The following is a 24,895-nucleotide window of genomic DNA, read 5'->3' as shown; positions in this document are numbered from 1 at the left end:
GGACTGGCTTGCCAGCCTGCCCCTCTTCAGGACACAGAACTCAGTGGGCCCTGGTATCAGGTGGCTGGCAGGAGTGTGGGCAGTGCGGCCCTGTGTGATGGGATCCTGGGCAGGGGCCCTCACCCTGCTGACCTCAGGGAAAGGCAGTCTGCGTTTGTGCATAAAACTGAGCAACTTTCCGCCGTGGTTTTCCTTTGAAGGTTGGACAGATGACCCAGGCGGGCCTCCTGGAGCACCTGAAGCTCGAGAACGTGTCCCTGTCCCACCAGCTGTCAGAGACGCAGCACAGGTCCATCAAGGAGAAGGAACGCATTGCCCTCCAGCTCCAGGGCATCGAGGTGGGTGGGCAGCATGCTTCTGAGGTCGGGGTTGGGCTTTTTGTGGACACTGCTCACGGGTAAGAAAATATGCGAACACAGATGTGTACGTGAGCATTAACGTTCTGTGCATTTGTATGTCTTTTAAATACCAAGCAATCTGCAGGATCAGGGTGGGGATTCAGTTCCTCACGTTCGCTGCAAGCTCATCTCTCGTTGAATTGTCTGGGTGGCTCCCGGCTCCTGTCCTCTGAACCGTGGGGCCTAGGTCCCAGCGCTCAGCCAGGCAGTTGGGGTGCTGGGAAGGGACTGGCTAGGGAGAAAGGAGTTAGCGCGTGCCAGAGCGTTTCAGAGCCTGCGCTAACAAGTGTTCTCTGCTCTCTGAGCACTCAGCCTACACGGTTCCTTAATCCTCCAGCAACCATATGCAGTAGTGGGGATGAGGGCCAGCTGTCCCTCAGGTCATTTCTGGGGGAGTGGGATGCAGTAGTCTGAGCAGGACCCCGATACCTGTTCTCTCTTAGCTGCGAGACCCTGGAAGATTTCCTAACCTCTCTGAGCCTTGAGGTTAATCATATAGACTCGGTAGGTTTATTGGGAAAAGTGAAGAAGAGAAAAGGGTATGTGACATACCATGGCGGTTCTGTGCCACGAATGTCAATCTTCCCGGTCACATGGGAAGTCAGCGTCCTGTGACTGGTGTGGTATCCCATCCCGCTCTTCTCTGCACGAGGCCTTTTGTCTTCACGGATGATGTGAATGACAGAAGAACATCACGCCACAAAAAAAAAAAACGTACTCTCCGAGGGCTCCAGTGTCAAAGAACTGAAAAAATGTTAAGTTATACACTAATGTTTTTTCCCCTAAGAAACACTCTTGGACGTAGGATCTTATCTGCGTAGTCAGAATGGAAGGAATCCCGGGTTGTCCCATGGCCCCTGGTCTCTGGTTTTCCCAAATGGTTGGGACATAATTCTGTGCAAGAGAATGTCCCATGTATCACTGCCTGGCAGTGGAGACAGGCTGCAGCCCATCCTCATATGAGAGGCCACGCGAGGTTTCGTTCTTCCCTGCGTCCCAGCCCCTAAACTGCTGACTTTTCCCTTCAGCCAGGCCCAACGGGTGGCAGAGGGGACCGTGGTAGAGGAAGCAGCAGGGCGATCTGTCTCTGGGCATGGGAGGTCGCCAGCCTTCTGACGCCTGTGCACTTGGCTCCTCTGCTTGCAGGTCGTGGACAAGGGCCCCTCCTCCAGGTGGCGGGTTTGCCTGCTCCGCCTGCAGTGGCCGTCAGGTTATCCCACAGGTTAAAACACCCTCTTGTCTCCGGGCCCCAGGCTGACATGTTGGACCAGGAGGCAGCCTTTGCTCAGATTCAAGAAGCGAAGACGATGGTGGAGGAAGACCTGCAGAGGAGGCTGGAGGAGATGGAGGGGGAACGGGAGCAGCTGCAGAAGGTGGCGGCCTCAGCAGCAACGCTGGAGCAGCAGTTAGATCAGGCAAGCACTCGTCACGGCCTTCCGCGGACGCCCGGGGCCACACGCGCTGTCCTCCCGCGGACGCCCGGGGCCACACGCATTGTCCTCCCGTGGACGGCCGGGGCCACACGCACTGTCCTTCCACGGACCCCCGGGGCCGCACACATTGGCCTCAACGGCATGTGTTTGTGCCAGGCTGTCCATCAAATTGGTATTAACGTCAATCCTCAGACCTGGTTGCTGTCGCAGACCCGGCTGCGTGCTCAGTCCACTGGTGTCCTACGCCAGAACTTCATGTGCAGAAGACGGCCTCCACGCGTCCACCCGAATTACCTAGAACTTGAACAGGGAGAAAGTGGGATCTCTTGGAGTGGGGCAGTGTTTTCATTCAAGACCATTCACACTGAATCGAGCTCCTGCTTTTCCAGGTGAAGGTGACGTTGCATCAGCGAGACCAGCAGCTAGAGGCCCTGCAGCAGGAGCAGCTGGACCTGCTGAAGCAGCTCACCGTGGCCCAGGAGGTGCTGCAGAGCAGGGAGCAGTCCCTGGGCGAGCTGCAGGTGCGCTTCGACGAGCTGCAGGCCCGGCTGGAGGAACTGCAGGGGGAGGCCGCCTGCAAGGATGACACGATCCACTTCCTGCAAAACGAGAGGGTTGTCCTGGAGGTGGCTCTGCAGGCAGCCCGCAGCGGCTCAGAGGAGCTGGCTCGAGGGTCCAAACTCCTGGAAGAAGGGGCCGAGCAGACCTCAGGAACGTTGGAACAGCTGAGACAGGACTTAGCTGTCAAGTCCAGCCAGGTAGTAACATTTGCCATCATTTTGTTACCAATTACACACGAGAGCCGATGCCAACTGTTTGGTCCTTTCTGTGAACACCTTGTTTTGTAAACGTGAAAGAATGCATCCAGGTTGCATCCAGGGGCCCCACCAGCTACCAGGTGGTGTGCTTCTGGCACTGCTGGCCACATACCATGTTTCCCTGAAAATAAAAACCCAGCCAACCAATCAGCTCTAATGCGTCTTTTGGAGGAAAAATTAATAAAAGACCTGGTATTATATCATATCACGTCATAAAAACTGCTTGTTATAGTATAGTATAGTATAGTTAGTGTATTCTATAAGACTCAGTCTTAGGTTACAGTAAAATAAGACCAGGTCTTATATTAATTTTTGCTCCAAAAGATGCATCAGAGCTGATTGTCCGGCTAAGTCTTATTTTTGGGGAAACACGGTACATGCCGAGAACTGGGAAATTGAGTCACGCTTTGGCTTTGAAACATTGGTTTCTGTCCACGGATGACATGAAGCTTAGACGGGAAAAGCTGAGTGGAACTTTTGGGTTTTCCTTCTTATGAACCTGACTGTCCTGGGACCACCCGGACTCGTCAGCAGGACAGTTAAGGCATCGGCGGGTGAGGGCGGGAGACGGCCTGAGGGTCTGGGCATGTGTGGACAGGACCTAGCACGCCACACCTGGGAGCCCTTCTGCTAACAGTGTGACATGACGACATAGGTACATGTTAGGAAATACAGACGGAACAAAATGTGGTAGGGTCAGGGACACTTTTGTCTTCAGATCCCCCTCCATAAGCACCCAGGACAAGAGGAAATCAGTAGCGTTTTCCCTCAGGAAGTCAGACGACGGCGACTGTTTTCTGTGCAGACACGGACCCAGCTGAGTTACTGTGTAGGATGGACGCACTCAGGCAGCTCGTAGACCCTCAGGGATGGAGTTTATAAGAACTGTGCGAACCCTTCTGACAATCTGATTTTACTGACTGTTAGCTCAGTAATAGGGACTTCGGCTGACACTTGGAAAGCTCTGGAAGAGACATATATTGGTACTGGGCATTACTGATCATATTAGAGTTTTGTCTGTATAGTTAATAACAGAGTCCCTGGTAGCTGCACCTTGGATTAAAGTTATTATCCTAAAAACAGAGTGGGGAGGGAGTGGTGGTATAATCCTGTCTCACTGAGACCCAGAGGGACCTCACCCTGGGGACTAGAGGAATAGAGCTAAGCTACCAGTGTGATGTCTGCACGCGTGTCCTCGTAGGCCCAAGGCCTCCTGGAGCCACCAGTGTGACATCCGTGTACATGTGTCCTCGTAGGCCCAGGGCCTCCTGGAGCCACCAGCATGACATCCGTACACGCGTGTCCTCATAGGCCCAGGGCCTCTTGGAGCCACCAGTGTGACGTCCATGTACATGTGTCCTCGTAGGTGGAGCACCTGCAGCAAGAGACTGTCACTCTGAAAAAGCAGACGCAGAAAATAAAGGAACAGTTTCTTCAACAAAAGGTAAAATAGTGTTGTTGGTTTTCTTCATATGAAAATAATCCTGTGTGTTTTAATCACTTTATCAGAACCGAGTGGATCAGGGAAAGGTGACATCTAGACGCCTTCAGTTTTTTAAAGGCACTTCATTGATTCTCAGATATAGTCTTCACTCCCTCCACTCTAACACCCACAGTGGGGTTGGTCTCTGTGTCACACGGAGTGTGCCCAGTTGTCACATCAGAGCATGCGTTGCAACCAACAAGCTGAATTCTGTTTAACGCATTTGAAAAAGTCACACCGTGCATGACCCAGCATTGACAAAGGTCATGGTGCAGGCGTGATGCCCATTGTGTTTGAGAAGCCAGTGTCCACTGTTGACCAATGGAGTGAGTGTCACCAAGTGCCGAGGGTCTGAGGAGGGACAACCCGAGGGAGCGCGATCAGTGGTGTTCGTTTTGAATCCTGAGACACAAGAAGGGGTCCCCATCTGAGGCCAGGCAGGCAGCTGAGGGGACAAAGAATTGCCAGAATCCCAGAGTAGATGAAAGGGTTGAGGCACCAGCAGCTGACGTGGCAGCTCCATGTATCACTAGACTTGTTCAGAAGCGTAAAATAATGGGGTGTCTTGGGTTTGGGGCAGTGTGTTATCATTAACCCTGAAACGTCACACCTGGACAAGTGGCGAGCCTTCCTGTTCAGGCCTCGGGCCCCTGAGAGGGCCCCGCCCGCACTGGCTGCAACTTGTCTCGGGCAGGTGATGGTGGAGGCCTACCGCCGGGATGCCACCTCCAAAGACCAGCTCATCAGCGAGCTGAAGGCCACGAGGAGGAGTCTGGACGCGGAGGTGAAGGAGCTGAGGCGAGAGTTGATGCAGCTCCAAGGGGACAAAGCGTCTGTGGAGGCCGAGCGGTCCCGTCTGCAGAAGGAGGTGTCCCACGTCCAGCAGCAGATGGCGGCCCTTGAAGACCAGCTCATGTCGGTGCAGAGGGAGCGGGACGAGATGGAGACGCACCTGCAGGTCTGGCTGTGACATGTGCAGGTTCAGCCACAATCACCTGGGGCCTGCTGTGGGGGTGGACGTGGGGGGCGCTCCCTAGGTCGCGGAGCTCCATCCTGGTGGGGCAGGTGGGCATCCAGTGGTGAGGGGCCGGACACTGGAGGGCGTCAGCCGCCATGCCGAGAGGCAGGAGTGGCCTGGGTCAGAGGGACAACACGGAGTCCCAGGCAGGTGACGCGATGCATGAGGAACTGGGAAGGGCCAGTCGTCACGGCAGCGGTGCTTTAGGTCCTGCGCTAGAAGTGCAGTTGGAGCTGGTGAGAGGCATGTGTGAGGGTCCTGTGATCCAGGAGAGGCCAGCGGGTGGGGGAGCAGCATGCACCAGGGGCATCCGAGGACCGGGGAGAGCAAGGCCTCTGTCCAGAGTCCCATCCGGGCTGACGTGAGAAATTGAGGGAGGACGTCAGAGCAAGGGCCACCTTTACATGTCCCACGAGAGGCTCAGGCAGGACCCAGGTGGGCAGGCAGGCTGGAGGCCGCAAGCTGAGAGTTTGGGGAACAGACGGCGTTGAAGCCATGACAGTGCAGGTGGAGTGGGCCTGACCTGGACCGCAGACACTGGTGACACCTGCAGCCGCGTGACTGCACGCCGTGTCCGGGTGCTGGGCCAGCGACTGGAGCCGGGAGGAGGGCCCGAGTCCTCCCTGCTGGTGTGGGAGTGGCCAGGGACGGGAAGCATGGGGACCCCATGGCTTTCCGCTGGTTGGTCCTTCCCAGGCTCCCCACGGGTGCCATCCCCAGGTCAGGCTGGAGGCCACAGGGCTCTGCCTCCTCACTGCCACTCCCCTTCTTCTGAAGTCTTTGCAGTTCGACAAGGAGCAGGTGGCCGCCCTCACGGAGGCCAACGAGGTGCTCAAGAGGCAGATGGAAGAGCTGCAGCAAGAAGCCGCCAGGTGAGGGGCCGTGAGCTGCGTGGGGCCTCCCCCGCATTCTTGCTGTCCTGTCCGTTTGTGTCTCGTGCGCTTGCTAGACCACCAGCTCCCCGAGGGGCTAACACCTGTGCTTCCTGTCACACACGCCAAGGCAGCTTCCTGGGGCCCAGTGACTGACTGAGCCTGCCATTCAGGAAGGACACGGGCACGTTGGTGAGGGAGGAGGGGACCGTGTCAGCCGTCACAGGGCCTATACCGGAGGACAGGCAGACCTAAGCTGGTGCTGTGTCTGCAGGCACCGCCACTGCCCTGTCTGGGGTCTTGGATTCTGGGCGGTTCCATAGCTGGAGAGGGTGGAGCTGGGCCAGTGAGGAAGGCCGGGCAGGCTCACTCGGCCTGTGCGCTGTCGGCCAGCAAGCCTGGGCGAGCGCAGCGTGGTGAGCAGACGGCCTGTGCCCCCCGCCACGCCCTAGGGCCATCGCTGAGCAGAAGCAGAGGATGAAGCGGCTCGGCTCGGACCTGAGCAGCGCCCAGAAGGAGATGAGGACCAAGCACAAGGCCTACGAGAACGCCGTGGGCATCCTCAGCCGCCGCCTGCAGGAGGCGCTCACAGCCCAGGAGTTGGCCGAGACCGAGCTGAGCCAGCTGCGAGCTGGAGCCGCCGAAGGTGGCGGCGACCTCACACTGCGCGTGGGTACCTGCGTCTGCTGCCATATCCCTAGAGACTCATTGTGGGGACGTGACGTGCTACACCATTTCCCCCGAAACCCTCATAAAGCGGTCTTGAAAAGGGGCGGGACTCGTGTGTGGCCGTGTTTGAGCTGCATGTGGGTCCTCTGGCTTAAACCCTGCAGGGTGTGCGGGGTCGTCTCCGACAGCTCGGGCCACGGCCGTCCCCAGAGCCCATCTTTGTCCCTGCCCCCTTCAGTGTCAGGCAGGAATCTCTGAGCAGCGTGGGTGGGGGCCGGAGAGTTCGGGTGAGTGTTTAGAGAAGCCAGGCAACCTTTTTGGAAGGGCCAACATGCGACTGGTCTTGAGTAAACAGGAGGCCTTTGGTGCACAGGCGTCTCAGCAGAGGGCGCCCCTTGCAGGGCCTGCTCCGAGCAGCCCCCCAGCGGGGCTCCACTAGGGATCCTGCTGGGGGGCTGCGTGGGTGGGCTGGGGTCAGGACGTTGGGACTTGATCATGCAGGTGGCAGCAGCAGACTGGTGGCTGGGGTGGGGTGAGACCTGTCGCTCTCCTCAGTAGGACACTGATAGGCAGGGGTAGAGGGACAGTGGGGGCTGGCAGGAGCCCAGTGCAGGTGACGGCATAGAAAGCGGCCGCTGGGGGAAGCTGGTGCGCGAGTGCAGCGCGGACCCTCAGTGCCCAGGTTGAGGGGGTGCAGGTGTCTCTGCTGACAGCTGGCATCATTCTGGAGCAATCGGGGAGGTCAGTGTGGGACATGGCGCGATGGCGGTGGTCCTGCCGTTAGTGTACGAGCCAAGGCCCTGGACTTGTCATCGTTTTGCTCATCAGCGGTGCTGTCCCTGAGCTGGCCGCGAAGGGGCGCCCTCTGCGTTGGGCAGGGTGGGTCATGAGATGACGCGCAGGGCACCCGTGTCACTGTCCCCTGTCCTTGCAGCTGTGGGGCAGACTGTTTCACTTTCGCCAGTACTCTGTTTCCCTGGTCTTATGTTAATTTTTGCTCCAAAAGACGCATTAGAGCTGACTGTCCGACTAGGTCTCATTTTCAGGGAAACATGGTAAGTGTAAAATTCTACCTTGGTAAATTTCATTTTCTACGCTCCAGTTTGAGTCATTTCACTTAGGTTCAGTAATTGCACTTCTTCTTAGCGAAAGTTGGTCCTCTCTTTCTGAGAAGTTACAAGTGGGAAGGGACTGGTACAGCATGATGCTTTTTTGCCAGGTTAAATGAATTGCTCCTTCTCCCCTGCTTACTTTGTAAATGTTGGGAGGGAGAATTTATTCATTTACGTCTCTCTTCTTCTCTAAAGTATTTGTTCTTTTAAGTCCTTGGCCTATGTGGTACCTGGCAGGGTGTGGTGCCTTTGCACTGCAGGCGCCCGAGCCCGGCTCCGCCTACACTCAGCATGTGACACACGGGGACCTTGGTGGGTGACTCTGCGTGGCCCTCAGTAAGACGAGGCTGGAGTAGGGTACATAGTAGGACCCTCGTTAGGAAGCTGAGTGAGGACACGGTGTGAAGTGTGTTCACGTGTGTGTGCAACACGTGGTGTTGGTGATCCCGCGCCTGGGGCGGCTATTGCCTGCCACAGGTAGCAACTTATAACTCTTACCTGCATGTCAGAAATTGCCTGTTTCCCTAGCATTTAACTGAAGGTTATTCTGCTTGTGAGTCACTGGTGAGTGCACACCATGGCCAGTTAATTAAGTCCTTTGGAGGAAAGGGGGTGTGGGAGGAGCTTGTCACCTGCCAGTGTGCTCAGCACGTGTCTCGGGGGTGTGGAAACTGACCCAGCCCACCATCCTGTCTTTTGTCAGGAGAGGATACAGGCCCTGGAGGTGGAGCTGCAGTCCGTCAGCCACAGCAAGGCCATGCTGGACAAAGAGCTGCAGGAGGTCATCACACAGACCAACCGGGAGCTGCAGGAGCAGCGGGAGAAGGTGGTGCAGCTGCAGGACGAGGTAGGCCAGCCCCATGGCCCTGGTGCAGAGCGCCTGGAGGGCCAGAGCCTGGCCTGTGCGCTCGGCCGGCTGCTTTAGGGTCTTTGACCGCCAGACGCTGGGCCCCCCCACTCCCACCCACCCAGTAGCACCAGCACCCTGGCTAGGACGCACACTCGGAGCAGCCGCTCCCAGGTCAAAGGCTCTGGTTGCAGATGCCAAGATGCCAGCTCGGACTGGCTCTGCCCATTAGGAGGGCCATGGGCTCAGGTCCAGAGGCTGGCCAGTGCTGTGGCACGCTCAGCGTTAGCTGTTCCGGGTCTGGTAGGGGTGGCACCACCAGCCAGGACCTCTCTGGGATTTGTTTCAGCTTCAGGAATCGAGGGGCTTTCACAGGAACATCAACCGCCTTGAGGAGTCGAACAAGAAGCTGGCTCTGGAGTTGGAGCACGAGCGCGGGAAGCTGGCGGGCCTTGGGCAGTCGAACGCAGCCTTGCGGGAGCACAACAGCATCCTGGAGACGGCCTTGGCCAAGAGGGAGGCCGGCCTGGTGCAGCTGAACTTGCAGGTACCAGGCCCAGCGCAGAGCCGCACGCAGAGGCCCAGGGTTGCCTTGCACCCCACTCCCAGCCCCAGCAGGCACAGCCCTCGCTGCCAGTCACTGCGCGTATGGGCACTCAGCCGAGGGCCTCGTGTCATGCACCCCGGGGCCTCACTGCAGCCCTGCCCGCGCTTAGCCTCTGCCGTCGCACAGGTGCAGGCGGTCCTGCAGCAGAAAGAGGAAGAAGACCGCCAGATGCGGCAGCTCGTGCAGGCCCTGCAGACTGCGCTGGAGTCGGAGAAGCTGCTCGTGCACGGCCTCCGGGAACAGGTGCGTGCCGCGCCCCCTCCATCCCGCAGCCGCCTTCACCATGCACGTGTTCGTTCCGCACCCTGAGTGTGCGTGTCCTGGACACTCAGATCCCCTCCCGAATTTTGAGAACAAATGTCATCAAGTTGGTGCCAGTGACAGGCAGAGAGTCCATCAGAACCAGCCGGCGCTATTCCACCAACACACAGTCATGCGCATAGCTCCATAGGCACGCCATGTGCTGGGGGTGTAGAGTTGAGTTAGAAAGCAAACGGCGAACAGCTGACCCCATTTGTATTAAAAACAACAGCCAAGAGAGCGGGTTGCCCAGGCCCCTGGCCGTTTGCTGTGTGTGGAGCAGTTTTCCAGGCTGGCCCCCTCCCACGCTCACGTCAGCTGTCCAGCCCTGCTCCGTGGTTTCTGTAGACCTCTCTCTTTGTTAGGATGTAAGCTTCCTGGGAGGAGGGCGCTGGCGCGTGTCCACCATGCTGGCAGGGCAGATGCTAAGAATGTGCTTGCCATGTACATGTGTGGCTGCGTGGGAACTGGGTTTTGCCACATCCTTTGAAGAATTCTTCATGATAATGTAACACAAATAGAAAGAAACAGCCCCTTACTTCTGAGGTGAGACAGTGAAATATTCTTTTAAAGTAGAACTTGTTTTGAGTCTGCTTGTTGGCACGGTCGGGGCTTGCTCCTTGCGGGGGCTGCTGCGTGCTGACAGGTCTGACCCGACTCAGCGACACGCCGTGCTTCTCTGTCCCCCAATCTCCTGTCTTTGCTCGATGCTCAGGGGCCACGTATTCACTTTTTTCTCCCCTTACGCAAGTTGTAACTAGAAGTTCCCAAGGAAAACTGCTGAGGAAACGATGTACATGTGCCTTAGACTTCTTTGTTTTAAGGGCAGTAATTATGGATGACGCTTATTTGTTCGTCCAAGTGCATTTAGTCTCATTGTCCTGATTGTAAAAATAGTGCATGCTAGGAAAACGTTTTAGAAAGAAGTGCATAAAGATTACAGTTCAGATCATCTAGGCTACATAGTGACAAGCACTGGTAATATCTTCTAGTGGAGTTTGGAGTTTGCTTTTTTTTTTTACTTATGTAAGAGTTCTTTCTATAATCATCTGTCATATAAGTATTTTTATTAAACTTTTTTTAAATGAAGTGCTTGTTAGTGCAATTAGACAAGAAAACTAAATTATTGTAAAGGAAAATGGAAAATTTTGTTATATCCTGAGAATTTGTTTGTCTCCTGAGAAATCTGTTAACTATGAAAAGGCTAGTTACATCATACACAGTTAATAATCAGCTTTATGATAGTCAGGTGATCTGATGGAAAAGTAGGTTTCTCACAAAATTACATGAACTACAAATAAATTTAACAAGAGATATGCACACATGCTCCAAGAAGACTATAGAAACTGTTTAGGCCAAGAGATTCTTGGACGGATTTGTTAACTCAGCAGGTAGCAGTAGCCGTGTCGTGTGCTTGCAACACTGCAGTGGTAGGGACCTCAGCCCTTTGTGGGGACCTGGGAGGCTTTGGCAGAAAACCCGCAAGAGCAGCGAAGGCGCCAGCCAGGTAGGCCGTGGCGCTTCTCCCAGCACGATGGCACCCCAAGTGCTGCTCCTGCTTCAGCACCCGGTGATGTGGGCGTCCCTCCTTGTAGGTGGCCGCTGCCAAAATGGAAGCTGGACATAACCGCCGCCACTTTAAGGCCGCCACCTTGGAGCTGAGCGAGGTGAAGAAGGAGCTGCAGGCCAAGGAGCTTCTGGTGCAAAAGCTGCAGACAGAAGCCGAGAGTCTGCGGTGAGTCCTGGAGCCGAGGGCACACCACCCGGTCTGCAGGGGGGCGCAGTCCCCTCCCCCGAGGCCCTCATAAGGGTTCTCTTCCATTTCTAATTAGCACAGTTGACACACGAAGGTCCCATTGTAGCAAGTCACTGAGTACTCTGGAGGCAAATCTGGAAAGGAGATTTCCTCTGACTCCTGTCCCAGGAAGCCTCAGCTTAACCCTGAAATTTCAGTCCTGGCACTGCCATCTCCACTCTGCACCTTTTTGGTCCTTCAGGGGGAACAGAGAGCCCCCAGTGTGAGGGGCACTTGCCCCGAGGGCTGTGCCCACCTCTGAGGCTGTTACCTACTGAGGCAGCCTCAAGTTGGAAGGTGCAGGGACACATGCTGGTCCCCTGAGGCAGTGGCCCTCCTGCTGTAATCTGTCAAATGCATGTCCCGGGGGTTTGTGAGGCAGTCGAAAGAAAGCTCCTAGGACAGTTCCCGCTCAGGGTGAGCAGTACATGAGCTTGTCATTACCAGTGTCACCCAGGACGGGTGATACTCAGCTAATGGGTGTTTTGTGCTGGGAGTGGAAGAGCTCTGTGGCTTCATTCCTCCTGTTTCTTACGCCAGGATTCAGGATGGGAAACATTCCCAGGAAATAGCGGGGTTCCAGGCGGAGCTGGCCGAGGCCCGGACCCAGCTGCAACACCTGCAGAAACAGCTGGACGAGCAGCTGAGCCGACAGCCCCTAGGAAACCAGGAGGTGACTGAGGGGTGGCTTTGCATCCCCGGGACGGGACCTGCAGAGCTAGACGCTGCTGCTGACCCATTCCGTCCCCCTCCCCTGTGCGCTTTGCAAGGAACATGTTTTTTCTATGTGTGATACTAAACGTTGCTCAGAGATATGGTTAGAGCAACTTCATAGTGTAAGAATGCCACTTAAAATTCTTCTGGTCATGTGACTCTTATATCCTCTAGATGGAAAACCTCAAGTGGGAGGTGGATCAGAAGGAGCGAGAAATCCAGTCCCTAAAGCAGCAGCTGGAGCTGACTGAGCAGCAGAGCAGAAAGGAGCTGGGTGGAGTTCAGCAGCTACTGCAGGTATCTGGTGGGGGCGGGGCCCGGCGGGAGGTCACGCCCACTCACCGCAGCAGCGTCTGCGTACCTAGCCGGGTTGCCAGGTGAGTGGCGTGCTCCCTCCACGCTGTTGGGCCACGTCTCCGCATTCAGAAGGACCAGGTCAGTGGGTGGGGAGCGGAGCCCAGTGCTGTGTCTGGGCAGAGCTGGGTCCAGTAAATGCAACAGTACGAGTGAAAGGTCACCCGTTTGTGACACCCTCCTATTTGAGCACAGGGTCAGGAACGTAACCTGTGGCGGAGGCTCGAGTAACAGAATTGACTTAACATTTGTTCTTAGTCATGTTTGGGCTCATCTAGTCGCGGACCTTGGAATTCAAACAGGGGCCTCCAGGGGCTCCTTGTAGGATGAGGACCTGGGAGTGTCACTGGTGCCTTGGCAGAGGCTGGGACGTTGGGAGAAGAACTTTGAGGATGAGACTATAACTCAGTCTCGCCTGCGGGAGGGGAAGTTGTGCCAAGAAGGGAGCATCATTACTTCATCGTGAAACAGCTAGTGTGTCCGTTTTAGCCCCTTAGAATCATGACCTGCAAACCACACTCTCTGCTTTTGTGTGCTTAAGACCTTCTAGCTTTTAACGCTCGATGTTGCCTTTCCTCAGAACATGAGGGCTGAGTTGGAGATGGTGCAGGAGAACCTGTCAGTGACCCAGAAAGATAAATTCATGCTTCAGGCTAAAGTGTCAGAGCTGAAGAACAACATGAAAACTCTGCTCCAGCAAAATCAGCAGCTTAAGCTGGACCTGCGACGCGGCACAGCGAAGACGGTGCGGCTCCCGGCTGTCAGCTGAGCGGGGCCCTGACGTGTGTGGGAAGCAGGCACCGCGTTCCTAGTCGTTCCCACTTCAGGTTGGATTTGACCAACACTGAGCGGCCACGTGTGAAAATGCATATCACAGCAGGCCCCGTCCTTTTATTTCCGTGCCTTTTCCAACAGAACGCTAGCTTGTTTTCAAGATTTCAAATGCCATTTTGTCGTCCTGGGCTTTATAAACCAGATGAGGTCATGGGTTAGGACCCGGCAGCCCCCAGAATGGACTCAGGCTTGGGGACCCCGGGACCCCAGGACCCCGGAGCTGCGGTCCCCAGTCCTGCTCAGGCTGTCTGTATACCCAGCATGTGTTTCTAGTTCATGTGTGTAAATGTTTTCTGGGTCAGAGACTTAGCTCAGATCCAGAGCTTTATTAGCACTGTTTGCCTGTTAGGAAAACATTTGAGGTCCTAGAACGGGGGTCGTAGGAGTTAGCAAATCAACTTTTGTTTCTTAGGGAAACGCAGAGTCACAGGCGTGGACTGCCATGGCAGCTCCGTCCTCAGGGCGTAGGGCTGTGGCCTGGGCCACCGTGTGCATTAGGCGGAAGGCTTCCTATCCCACCAGCATCTATTGAACCGCTGTGCCTGCAGCTCAGCGGGTACAGATGAGTGGGCCATGCCTCCCAGGGCCGCATGGAGCTGGGACACCCCTCCGACCGCTAACCATGTGCTTTTACAAACAGAAGAGGGAACTGAAAGGCGAGGCGAGCCCTTCCAGCCCCGTGACGCCCGTGAAGATCCCCGACTGCCCGGTCCCCGCCTGGCTGCTGGAGGAGCTGCTGAGGCCCCCACCTGCCGTGAGCAAGGAGCCCCTCAGGAACCTCAACAGCTGCCTACAGCAACTAAAGTACGTTCTGGCCCCATGTCGCCTATCTCCAAAGCACGTGTTTGACTTGGAGGCGTCTTTCTATTGCCAGCAGTGCGTGCCCAGCGAAGGCTGAGTGGGTCTCTGTTAAGCAGGGTCCCTCAGTCCCCGTGGGAAAGTGAGCGTTGTCTCGAGCTGAATGAGCCCGAGGCCTTACGTCCCAGGTGTTCAGTGGACGTGTGTGACAGGCCCTGGGTGGTCTTCCCACATCGCCCAGAGCGGAAGCTCGTGTAGGGCAACCTCGCAGCCCAGTGGCCTCTGCGTGGAGCAGAGGAGTGTTGGGTCCCTTAAGTTCTGCAACCCCATCAGTACTGCTGGTCCCTGAGGGCGTCACAGATGTGGGAGGGGACGGCTGCCGGGGAAGGTGCTCTTTCCTGGCTCCCCTCTGACCAGCATTCCCATCTTTGCCTCCCTCGTCCCCAGGCAGGAGATGGACAGCCTGCAGCGTCAGATGGAGGCACACACCGTCACCATGCACGAGTCGTTGTCCTCGTGGACTCAGGGGGACCCTGTCGACAGCTCCGCTGCCCTGGGAGGTCACGCCCACCCCGGGGGAGACTCCGAGCGCTGCAGTCCGAGCAACGTGTCCAGAGAGGGGCTGGGAGCGGAGCCCGCTGAGCACCCCCACTCCGAGCATGTGTAACTGCCCAGGGGACACTCTCCGGGTCATCTGCGAGGCTGTGTGCTCCGTTTGCCTACGAGGTGAAATGCCAAGTGTGCGCTGCCTGTACAAGGAGTAAAGTAATGAGAGCCGCGGGGGAGAGAAGCAGCCATTTGTAGTTCACAACTAGCTTTCCCACAAAATGACCAAATCTGAAAACCTGGTTCAGATCTCGGTGAGAAGTATTAGTAGGGGTCTGAGCGTTATTTGCAGGAGTGGCCTCACTAGTGACGGTGGACACACGTCGCCGTGGACACCTGGCCCCAAGTCCCCACATCTGCTTTCTCACTTCCTGTTTGATTCAGTAAGAGCTTTACCTCCCTGCGGCAATGACACTTCATTTGCACCTTTGGGTTTTTTTACTTTATTTTCCATCCCACCAGAGGACGTGTATGTAAATACTAGGAATCGTAAGTACATGCTGACGTTATTTAAGAATGACCTGGGTTGTGTTTTCATTGATTGCCTTTTGAAAATCTGCTGTCAGGAAATAACGTACATGTAGGTTTAAGGGATGTCAGTCGGAAAGTTATAAGAAATATAATTATTTTATTTATCTTCTAAAACCAAATATTCTTAGACAAAGAGCATTCTTTGTTTTCATTTCACTTTATTTTTTAGGGTCTTTTGCTTGTCATAAGCGCACAATGCTCACCCATGTGACCCTGGCCCTGCTTGGCCTCAGCTTGACCAACCACAGGCAGGCCTTACATGCCCAGGCGCTGACCTGACGTGTGCGGCGCACAGGGAGAGGCCAGAGCCCCGGAGGACAGGCGCCTGCAGACCTCCCCGCCAGCGAGGCTTCTGAGCCTCACTTCTTTGTGCCCACAGGGCCTGTGGTCATCGAGAGCCCGGCTGGACTCAGTGGTGACAGCCTCCAGGGGCCAGAGGGCCTTTCACCCCATCTGGAGAGGCAGGTGGGCCCTGGGAGGAAGGCGGCCGAGGTCCCCAAGCTCCCAGCCGGTGACATCGGCCCTGAGTGTGCGAGGTCGATAGGGGTGTACAGTTTCCTCCCAAAATGCTTAAGCACCGCAGACACCACTGACTGGGAGAGTCGGGTGTGTAAATTGTTCCCCTAGTTTGCTAAGAAAGTCTGAAATACTACTTACTGTTGTAAGTTAGAGAAGAGAGAATGGGTCCTGTGCCTCTGTGAGATGTGGTCTGAAGGTGACGGTGTGAAGTGTCGCGAAGCAGACACGCTCGAGTTGGTGTGTCCTTATTGTCTGTGTGGAGAAAACAGGATGGTGTTTTCAAGCTGCTTGTGTTTTCCTATAATAGCCATTAGAAGGTTAATTGGTAAAGTTAACGTAGCATTAACCACAAAGTCGTTTAGTGTTTAAAAATTACTCCCGTGCAAGTTTTGGAACTTCTAAAACACGTGTGTCGTTGTACAGGGTTAATCTTGAAATAATACTTGAAAACTTCATTATAACCGTGTCCTACTTTTCAACTTACGCTGCAAATCATTTTTGATAAAATTCTTTTTGTACCATTGGAAAAGAAATGGTAATTTACTTTGCTGCATCATCCTTGGTTGTCATTTTGAAACCAAGAAATGGCACTCAGCCTCCTGCCACTGCCGAAGGCCTGCCCGTGGTGTCGTCGTCATGTGCTTTTCTCTTAGGAAAGGATCGAGTGACTGAGTCCATCCCTCGGATGAAAGCCACTCTCTGCTCCTCACCCCTGTTCCTTCGTCTGGTCCCCTCCGCGGTGCAGATGCACCCACGCTCTGTGGTCTGTCATCTCCCCGTCACCTCCATCCTCAGTTCCCAGCTCTCAGGTCAGCAGACACCCGGCCTGTCATTGGTCTGAGCTCTCGGGCACCCTGCCCCCGGTGTCGTGTCACATGTGCCCACCGGTCCCATCTGGGGCTGTTGGTGTTCACGCTGGCACCACCTGGAGGCTTCCTTAACAAAGCACCTGAAACAGGAAGTGGGACTTGGACCTCACCTGCTTTTGATTTGTTGCGGGCTTTTGTGTGCATGTTTGTTTCCAAGGGACTTCACTGGCACTCTACCTCCCAGAGCTGGACTCTTCAGTGAATAAGGTGTGAAATTCTCTTCTAGTGTGGGCAGAGTGGAATTAGGAATTTACTCATGAAAAATAACAGTCAAGTCTGGAGTTTGTAAAAGTAGGTTCATCATCGCGTTATGCTGTGTATCTGACTCATCCTGTGTGAAGACACTGTGTTGTGTCCTCACTGCAGAGAATGTTGGCTTGGGCTCTTTGTGATGTCACTACTTGGTTTTCTTATGTTGCAAAAAAAGCCTTCCTGCAGCGTGGCTACCACTGGTTTCCCACAGCACACATGAGACCGATGGCTCAGGTCGTCCGGGTCCCCATTCCTTGCTCTACCACTCGGAAGGCCTAACGGGCAGTATCATCAGGGTATGTTCTGGGCTCCTCCGTGGCCTGGGGTCCCGCTAGCGGGGTGGCCGTGGGGACCCCGCCCCCGGCCTCCAGCATTCGGGAGAGTCCCCCCAAAGCCTTCTCCATGTGAGGACTTCTCCTGGAATAGGGACTGCAAAGTCACCGTGACATGTATTTCTACTTTATGGGTTTGTTTTTTTTTAATCAAAAATTAGATGTGGTGTGTAGATTTCTAGTAGTGAGAGGGACCAGCGTATCTGAAGAGAAATGTCCTAGAGCCTTCTTCGAGGACCCCGTGACATGAATAGCGCTGGGACGTGTAACACGCTCTGAGCCTTATTCACCCAAGCTCAGCAAGTCCACGTCCCCCGTGAAGCTCGCTGTATAGTGGTCTCAGGTTACAAGAGGACCCTTGAAGTGTTGTTTTAGAGGGTCTAGAAAACTCGGTGGTTTTAAGTTATTCATTTCTAGTAATGGCCTCGTCAAAGGGGGCCCCCGGCTGGGGCTGTTCAGGGGAAAGGTGTCACCATGCACAATGAATTGTAATTTTAAAAAGCATGTTGATTTTTTATAAATTTAAGCGTGCTTGGGAATTCCTTAAATTTTGTGCAATAAACTATTTTTTGTTAAAGATTCTCATAGTTCATTGCGGGGGTTGCATATTGATATACTTTGTCATACTTGGGAGTAACTTTTATCTCATGTTAACACCCTGTTCAAGTGCTTGCCTTGAAAGAATTTTCCTGATCTGCCAAAGTTCAGATGGGCTGTGAAAGCCACCTGCTTGTGCTGGCCTTTGACCTCAGCGGACAACCCCTCCAGCCCACGTCTCGCCTGTTGCCACCTGCAAGTCATTGTCAAAGGGAAGTGTTCTGGGTACAGCCGAGATGAGAGGGTGGCAGGTGCCCTTGAAGCTGTAGATGCGTGTGAACGCGTCCGCACGCGCCTCCTGGACTGGAGTGCTATTACCCAGCATTGTCGCATCTGATGGCAGTGAGGCCATATAGGTCTGTTTTGTGGCTCTTAGTTTCACCTTTTTCATCCATACTTTGTTCTTGATCGAGAAGAGTGACCTACGTGTAGTGGGTCTCCAGTTGTCACAAATAACCCTCCTGAAGATGGCAGGGGAGGAACAGTGACTGCAGCATGCTTGTGTGGGGGTGGCACACGTTTTTCCTGTGAGCCCAGTGTCCTCTAGCCAGGGGTCAGGTAGCACGTGACCACCGGTCTGCGAGCAGAGTCCCGGACCACCTTGTGTGGTTTTGATGCCCTGAAATGTTGCGGTGCCATTTCTATAATCACAAAGGGAAGGTGACATGCATCTGAAGTGGCTAAGCCCTTTCAGGCACTGACTGGTGAGCTGGCGAATCTGTTCGGCTGTCTCCTTGGTCAAGTGCATGTGTCTGCCCTCCCGGTCAGACAGTGAATCGCAGGAAGGTTCGGGGCACACTGTTACAGGCAGCTGCTTCCTGGCTCGGGGGGCGGCAAGTGCTGGCTGGATTACGTCACGGGCAGGGTCGAGGACTCACCATTTACAGGTCACTGGGTAACTCAGAAGTCCCATGTCTCCTGCAGATTATGTGGGGATTATAAGTAGGGCTGTTGCTGCTGCTGCCGTCCAGTCTACACACCTTGGCTTGTTGGAAGAGCCCCCATTCCTCCCCCAGAGGAGGAGGAATTCTCAGCGATCTAACTTCTACCACCAGCAGCGTTTGTGGGAATTCTGCTGTTTGTCTTGATGCATGTTTCCACTTGACAATGAATGTTGCCGAGTCGTAGAAAGTGTATTTCAGCAACACCTCTGCCCTGGAAGCTGCGGGAGACGTTCACCTGGGTGTCTGGTGCCATGTTTGCCTGTGTGGTGTGGGGCAGGGCTCCTGTGCACGTCCTGACATCCACTGCTGTCAGAAACGTGTGGACTCATTCATTCTAGTGACCTACTGATTCTACAGGGTCAAGTTCAGTACACACAGCTTGGCTTTCAAACCTTCTAGATGGGGTCCAAGTCACCCTATCCAGCTTTTTTCAGTTCATTGAGCACTTTCTGCGCTGTGCACTTGTCACTAGGGCTCTCCACCAATGGTTCTCGGCTGCCTTTCTGGAGACAGCAGGTGCAGGCTGAGGGGCAGACGCGGCTCACTGCAGCCGGTGAGGGGTGCACACAGTGTGTCCCTTCCGGGCCAGGGCACTGATTGGCTGCTGGGAAATGCCCCACCTTGGCGATGGCATTGTTACAACGTGGTGCTTCTGGTCAGTGGCTGTCGCACAATGGGCAAGAACTGGAGCAAATCAACGTTGTTCCCAAGCCTCTGCAGACTTGGGGGTCATTTGTTACTGTGACAGATCCAGTGTCTCCCAACCACGCACGTGCCCACCGCATGCCAGGAGGGCCGTTGCTCACTGAGCAGGCATCTGCTGCCCCTGGCTGTGGAGCGCCATACCCAGAACAGTTTAAAAACCAGCTGTCCTGGGGCCGGCCCAGTGGCTCAGGCGGTTATAGCGCCATGCTCCTAACTCCGAAGGTTGCTGGTTTGATTCCCACATGGGCCAGTGGGCTCTCAACCACAAGGTCGCCAGTTCAATTCCTCGTCTCCCGCAAGGGATGGTGGGCAGCGCCCCCTGCAACTAAGATTGAACACGGCACCTTGAGCTGAGCTGCCGCTGAGCTCCCGAATGGCTCAGTCGGTTGGAGCGCGTCCTCTCAACCACAAGATTGCCGGTTCAACTCCCGCAAGGGATGGTGGGCTGCACCCCCGCAACTAGCAAAGGCAACTGGACCTGGAGCTGAGCTGCGCCCTCCACAACTAAGACTGCAAGGACAACAACTTGACATGGGAAAAAAACAAAAACAAAAAAGTCCTGGAAGTACACACTGTTTCCCAATAAAGTCCTGTTTCCCTTCTCCAATTAAAAAAAAAACACCGCGCTGTCCTGGAAAAGAAGCCTGATTTGTAGCATTTGATCATTCTGTGGGAGCTAAAATAATACTTTTCCTCCCACCTCCTAAATTCTTCTAGCTGGGCTATAATCAAATTAAGAGAGGTGACCAGGAGAAAATTTTAATACGTGCACATGGGGAATTCACATATGCATGAAAATTCCAAAGACAGGCAACATTGGGTACATGAGACATTTGAGACATAGGACAAAAGGGGCAGGGTCCTAGATTTCAAAGGTGGGATGGGCAGTTTACAGGTAATTGAGGAAGAGCGGTAGGTGGCAGGTACATAACCTCGAAGACCGGGACACGGGGTGACGTGGGCCATCAGACCCCTGCCAGGAGTCTTCCTAATACTCGGGCAATGATGCTAAGGTTCCCTTCCTAAACCGGGTTTTTCCATCTGAATCTCTTGGGCAGGAAATGGGGGCAGGGGTCAAGGATTCTTTCTGAATCTTGTTTCTTAATAACCTGATTAAAATCAATATCCCAATACTTACCTGGCAGGGGAGACACCATGATCACCAAGGTGGTTTTCCCAGGGCAAGGCTTATCCATGGCAGTCTGGATGTGCTGACCCCTGCGATTTCTCCAAATGTGGGAAACTCGACTGTATAATTTGTTGTAGTGGGGGACTGCATTCGCTGTCTCCCCTAATTTAGAAAAAAAAATATCCCAAAATTCAGCTTTCGGGTGGCAAAACTTGCATTCTCTTCAGTTCCTAGGTATAAATACCCCCAAGCGGGGCAGATCTGCAGCTCCTTGGAGACTCCAGTACAGGGCTGACTGTCCCCAAGGGGGACGGGACCGTGAAAAGCAAACAGACCTAGCTCCTCTCTCCTTCACACCCCCTTCCGTGTGCACCTGCATGTACGGAAGTAAGCGAACCGTTTCGCGTCATGTTTCTCTTCATTACAGCTTTTTCTGGAGAATCCCTATTTCTACTAGATTACGGGCCTCGAGCTGGAGGGCGAGCCTCCATTAACTTGCTTCAGTGGCTTTGAAGAGAACTGCGTACACCAACGGGTGTAGAAATGGTGGGTACGTACAGTCAAGCAAAATGACGCTGCCAGTACAGCGAATCTGTGGATTACACGTGTGTGCTCTACCCTTATTGAAGACCTCTTACAATTCTCCAAGACCCTGACCTGTTGTCACCCAGCAGCCTAGCAGACTGTCCCCTCCATGTCTTTCCTTAAGGAAAGAAAAGTCTGTGAGACTGCATCTCTGGGACTGTATATTTCTCTCTATTTAGTCTCCAAAAGAGGGTTTGCAGCCAATGACAGGTAAGATTCCCCACGGGGGACAACTCAAGCCAGGCGGAACCCCATGGAGACCCCCATGAGCTGCTTTAGAAAGATTTGGGAAGGGGCCTTGTCTCCCCTTCCCCTGCCTGGGAAAAGCCGCTGCTGATTCTGGCTTTCCCCTCTCACCTAATTGGGAGAAAAGTGTTTAGAGCACTAAGATTAAGCTGTCTGCTCAGCTCTGTAAAACAATTTCGACATGCGATGTATCTCCCTCAAGGGAGTCGCATACCTCACCTCAAGGACTTTCTGCTTCGGCTGTTTGAAGATCAACACAATTGGTTTGGGTAGTTTCTATAACATGATAAATGAGTCTCACAGACCATCCCAAAAACACTGCTACTCCCTTGTATACTTATCAATAAAAACCTCCAGTCGGCCTTATTCTGGGCTCAGCCTTTCAGAACTGTGAGACCCCTGGCCTTCTGAGATTTAACTGCATTAAGTCTGTTTCTTTCTCGCTCAAAAACTTAACCCAAAGCTGCCCCTTCTCGCACCCTCACTGCCTGTGTTGCACTGGATGCGACACTGACCCCTGTGGGTAGACGCCCCTTTGCGCATCTTCAAACGAAATTTCCAGGCTCCTCAGCTGGGTGAGGCTTCCTCAGTGGCTGCATCTCCACCTCTGGGCTGCTTGTGCCCTCCACAGAGGGTCCAGTGGCTTCTTGCTGTGGCTGTCCTGGTGGCCCCCGGGGCATTTCCTCTCGGCTGCTCCGCCTAGACTAGACCCCCTATGTAACATCGAGAGACTGGACCCCCACGTGCTTTGCTTTCTCTCCTTGAAGGACAATCACACAAGTGAAAATGACACCCACTTACTTTGGGACCGACTCGGTCCCTCGCCCTCTCGTGACCTGAAATGGAGTTAGGGCCAGGGTGGAAGTTAGACAACTGTAATTAGGAGTTGGATCAAACTGCTCCTCTCAGAAAAAACCAAGTCTGCACTCGGTTTCTGCTCACACGTTGGCCTTCCCCTTCTACCGGCGGCAGTTCCCACCTGATTCCCTCATTTCTACTCGAAGGGAAATAGTGGCTTAACGTGGTCGTGTTTTCCTTTTCGGCCCTGGATTCTCTCAGTCTTGTTTAATAGTGTGTAGACTGCACTGGACGGCAGTGAGCAGGATCCAGCCCTAATAGGATCCCTACAATGAGCAGGATTCCACAGAAAATCTGCGAATTGGTGAAGACACCCCAAATTCAGAGGCTTAAGTGAGAAGAGTTAGTCTTTCACGTAGCCGCCCAAATGCTAAAGCAGGGCTCATCAGGGCAGCTTCACGGTGCTGAGGACAAAATGGCCTCCTCTCTGTGTAACCTACAGCTCCCGTGTGTGGCCTGGGACAGCTGCCCCAGGGCCCAGCTGCCGGTCAGCACTGCCCAGGTGGGAACGGGTGAGCACATGGAGGCACCAGCTGTGCATGGCACTGCCGTGGCCCCCACTTAGTCGCTGGGTCATCGGATTACCCAGTTACAGCTGGGAGTTTGTTCTTGAAGACGAGAATGTGTGCTGCCAGCAACAGCCTCCATCACAATTTCCAAAATCAGTCCCCTCCTCTCCAAAAGGAGACCTGTGATCACTCCACCCAAGTCCCTTGATGAGGGAGGACCCTGCTGCCCCTTAAAGGCATGCACATTGTGTAATGTTTTATGTTTCTAAACTATGACAGTAGTAAGAACAGCGAGCATTTATCAAGTCCTTACGTACTGTACGGTGGCTCTGTAGCAAGGACGTGGCCTGTATTCATCATCACCGCTGAGACAGGTGCAATTACCATCCCACTTACCACCGAGAAAACAAGCAGGGGGAAATTAACTCACCCAAAGTTACCCAGCAGGCAGGGCAGACAGGGTCCAGCTGTCGTCATTACACAATGACACATACTCACATAAAGGTCAGACCTGGGGACAGAAATCTGTTCTCAGAGCATTTAATAATTAAAAACCTGGTAAGCTTTCACTCTAGCAAGGCACTCTTTATTCCCTTTAAATCTAGACAAAATCTATACCAAGAAAGTGTAGTTTGGTGAGTTCTGACAAACGTCAACCAACATGTACCTGTGTTATCACCCACCCATGTGTGACACATGAGCTCCTTCGTGCTGTCCCATCAGCCACCTCACAGGCACCACCGTTCATATCCATCAGCTTGGCTGGTTCCGACTCTTACACACAACCGTGCAGCACACACTGTTGTGCAGGGGTTCTTTTGCTCAGCATGGCTTTCAGATTCACCCACGTCGTTGCCGAATAGCACACTACCACAGGGTTGTCATATGGCGATTCCACAATTGGTCCATCCAAACTCCTGGGTGTTTCCCGTGTTAAAGAGAAAACCACACGCCCAAAATGGGGTCACTCGCACCTAGAGCCCATGACACCAAACCTCGACTTAATACCTGATCTAATTGCCATTTCAGTCTCCCAGAAACAATCTTAATCAGCCAGTCTGGAATGGTGAACACCGTGAGGTCAACTGTCACTTGGGTCCTTTCCATCCCCCCTAGAAAGAAGCTGCAATGGGTAAGATAACACCCTTCATCCCTCCCCCACCCTCCCAAGAATCATCCTTTCTTTTCTTCTGCAAGTAGCTCCCTTCCCCACGCTGCTTCCTATGAAAACCTTCCTGTGCTCACCCCCGCGGAGGCCCTGCTAGTTGCTGGATGAGATGCTGCCTGGTTCACGAATCACTTCAACGGCCAATTAGATCTTCGAGTTTCCTCAGTGGAGCTGTTTGTAACACCCGTTGTTGTTCCTCGCGGCTGCTGTGCAAACACTGGACTGGCGTTTCCATACCTGGGGCTGCACTGCTCACCCTGCCTCACTGTTTTCCAAAGCGCTTACCTCACTGCACACTCCCACCAGCAGCGGACGCGAATTCCCAAACTGCTCCACATCCCCACCGCAACCTGACAGGTCCGTCGTCTCGTCGTAACGGTTCAGGTGCAAAGCAGCAGCTCACAGCCTTGCATCTCATCCACGCTCAAACCCACGGCCTCTTCTGCTGCGCCCAACGCACTCCCAGGACCAGCCAACGACTTTTGTAAAACAAGGACGTCAGTATTTACTTAGGTGTTTGCCTCTTTTAAAAATCGCTGCCTAGTTTCCACACAGCAAAATGCACCCTTGTGTTGTACCCATCAGAGCTGTGACAAGCACATGCGGTCTCGTGTGACAGCCCCACGATCGGGACGATCGCTTCCATCGGTCCCTAGAACGCCCCGGGGCCACTTTGGAGGGGACCGCTGCCGCTCCCCGTCCTCTGCGTGAAGTCGCAGGAGCGGGTCGCACCGTCGCTTTCACCCATTCCTGGGGAAGCCCCCAAAGGTAGGGGGTGAGGACGCGCATTACTCCGGCAAGAAAAAGAAAATCGCACCGGCCGGGTGGAACCGGCTGCAGAGTCCAAAGGAGACGTTTCCCCACGCACGCGAGGCAGCGGGAGGTCCCCTGCTTTCTTCCGCTTGGGAAACGGGACGCGCAACAGTTGGGTCATTTCCAGGGACACGGGAGCGGCCCGGCCGCGGCGCTGACCCCGCCCCCCGCCCCGGGACA

The 24,895-nt window shown here is 54.3% G+C and overlaps 1 protein-coding gene, 1 long non-coding RNA gene and 1 other non-coding gene across 10 annotated transcripts in view; 2 read left to right on the top strand and 1 right to left on the bottom strand.

Annotated features, from left to right (window-relative positions):
* The window catches only part of GOLGA3 (golgin A3), a 36,264-nt gene extending 18,523 nt beyond the window's left edge, over positions 1–17,741 (top strand). For all 5 annotated transcript variants that reach the window (XM_074321232.1, XM_019748770.2, XM_019748771.2 and 2 more), the window contains exons 9-24: positions 201–338; positions 1,652–1,813; positions 2,221–2,589; positions 4,016–4,093; positions 4,827–5,090; positions 5,928–6,022; positions 6,475–6,691; positions 8,507–8,650; positions 9,000–9,197; positions 9,384–9,500; positions 11,153–11,292; positions 11,893–12,025; positions 12,241–12,363; positions 13,001–13,165; positions 13,895–14,058; positions 14,500–17,741. In XM_074321232.1, the coding sequence (XP_074177333.1) occupies positions 201–338; positions 1,652–1,813; positions 2,221–2,589; positions 4,016–4,093; positions 4,827–5,090; positions 5,928–6,022; positions 6,475–6,691; positions 8,507–8,650; positions 9,000–9,197; positions 9,384–9,500; positions 11,153–11,292; positions 11,893–12,025; positions 12,241–12,363; positions 13,001–13,165; positions 13,895–14,058; positions 14,500–14,719 (2,727 nt within the window). In that variant the 3' untranslated portion in view covers positions 14,720–17,741. The remainder of the gene's footprint in view (positions 1–200; positions 339–1,651; positions 1,814–2,220; positions 2,590–4,015; positions 4,094–4,826; positions 5,091–5,927; positions 6,023–6,474; positions 6,692–8,506; positions 8,651–8,999; positions 9,198–9,383; positions 9,501–11,152; positions 11,293–11,892; positions 12,026–12,240; positions 12,364–13,000; positions 13,166–13,894; positions 14,059–14,499) is intronic.
* Positions 17,742–17,894: 153 nt separating this feature from the next.
* LOC109456483 (uncharacterized) lies at positions 17,895–24,886 on the bottom strand. 4 transcript variants are annotated; one of them, XR_012492580.1, is made up of 5 exons: positions 23,402–24,886; positions 23,165–23,245; positions 21,883–22,127; positions 20,546–20,698; positions 17,895–19,732 (listed from the first exon to the last, which is right to left on the bottom strand). It is a non-coding gene; the product is annotated as an uncharacterized LOC109456483 (long non-coding RNA). The 4 variants fall into 4 exon arrangements; XR_002138879.2 differs by having other exon boundaries at positions 21,883–23,245; XR_002138880.2 differs by lacking the exon at positions 21,883–22,127.
* On the top strand, positions 20,538–20,699 carry LOC141569289 (U1 spliceosomal RNA). The gene has a single exon (XR_012492796.1). It is a non-coding gene; the product is annotated as a U1 spliceosomal RNA (small nuclear RNA).
* Positions 24,887–24,895: the final 9 nt, after the last annotated feature.

Source organism: Rhinolophus sinicus, linkage group LG16, assembly GCF_036562045.2.
Source record: "Rhinolophus sinicus isolate RSC01 linkage group LG16, ASM3656204v1, whole genome shotgun sequence".
NCBI lineage: Eukaryota > Metazoa > Chordata > Mammalia > Chiroptera > Rhinolophidae > Rhinolophus > Rhinolophus sinicus.
The sequence above is the reverse complement of the archived record's forward strand: the minus strand, read 5'-3'. Positions and strand labels throughout refer to the sequence as shown.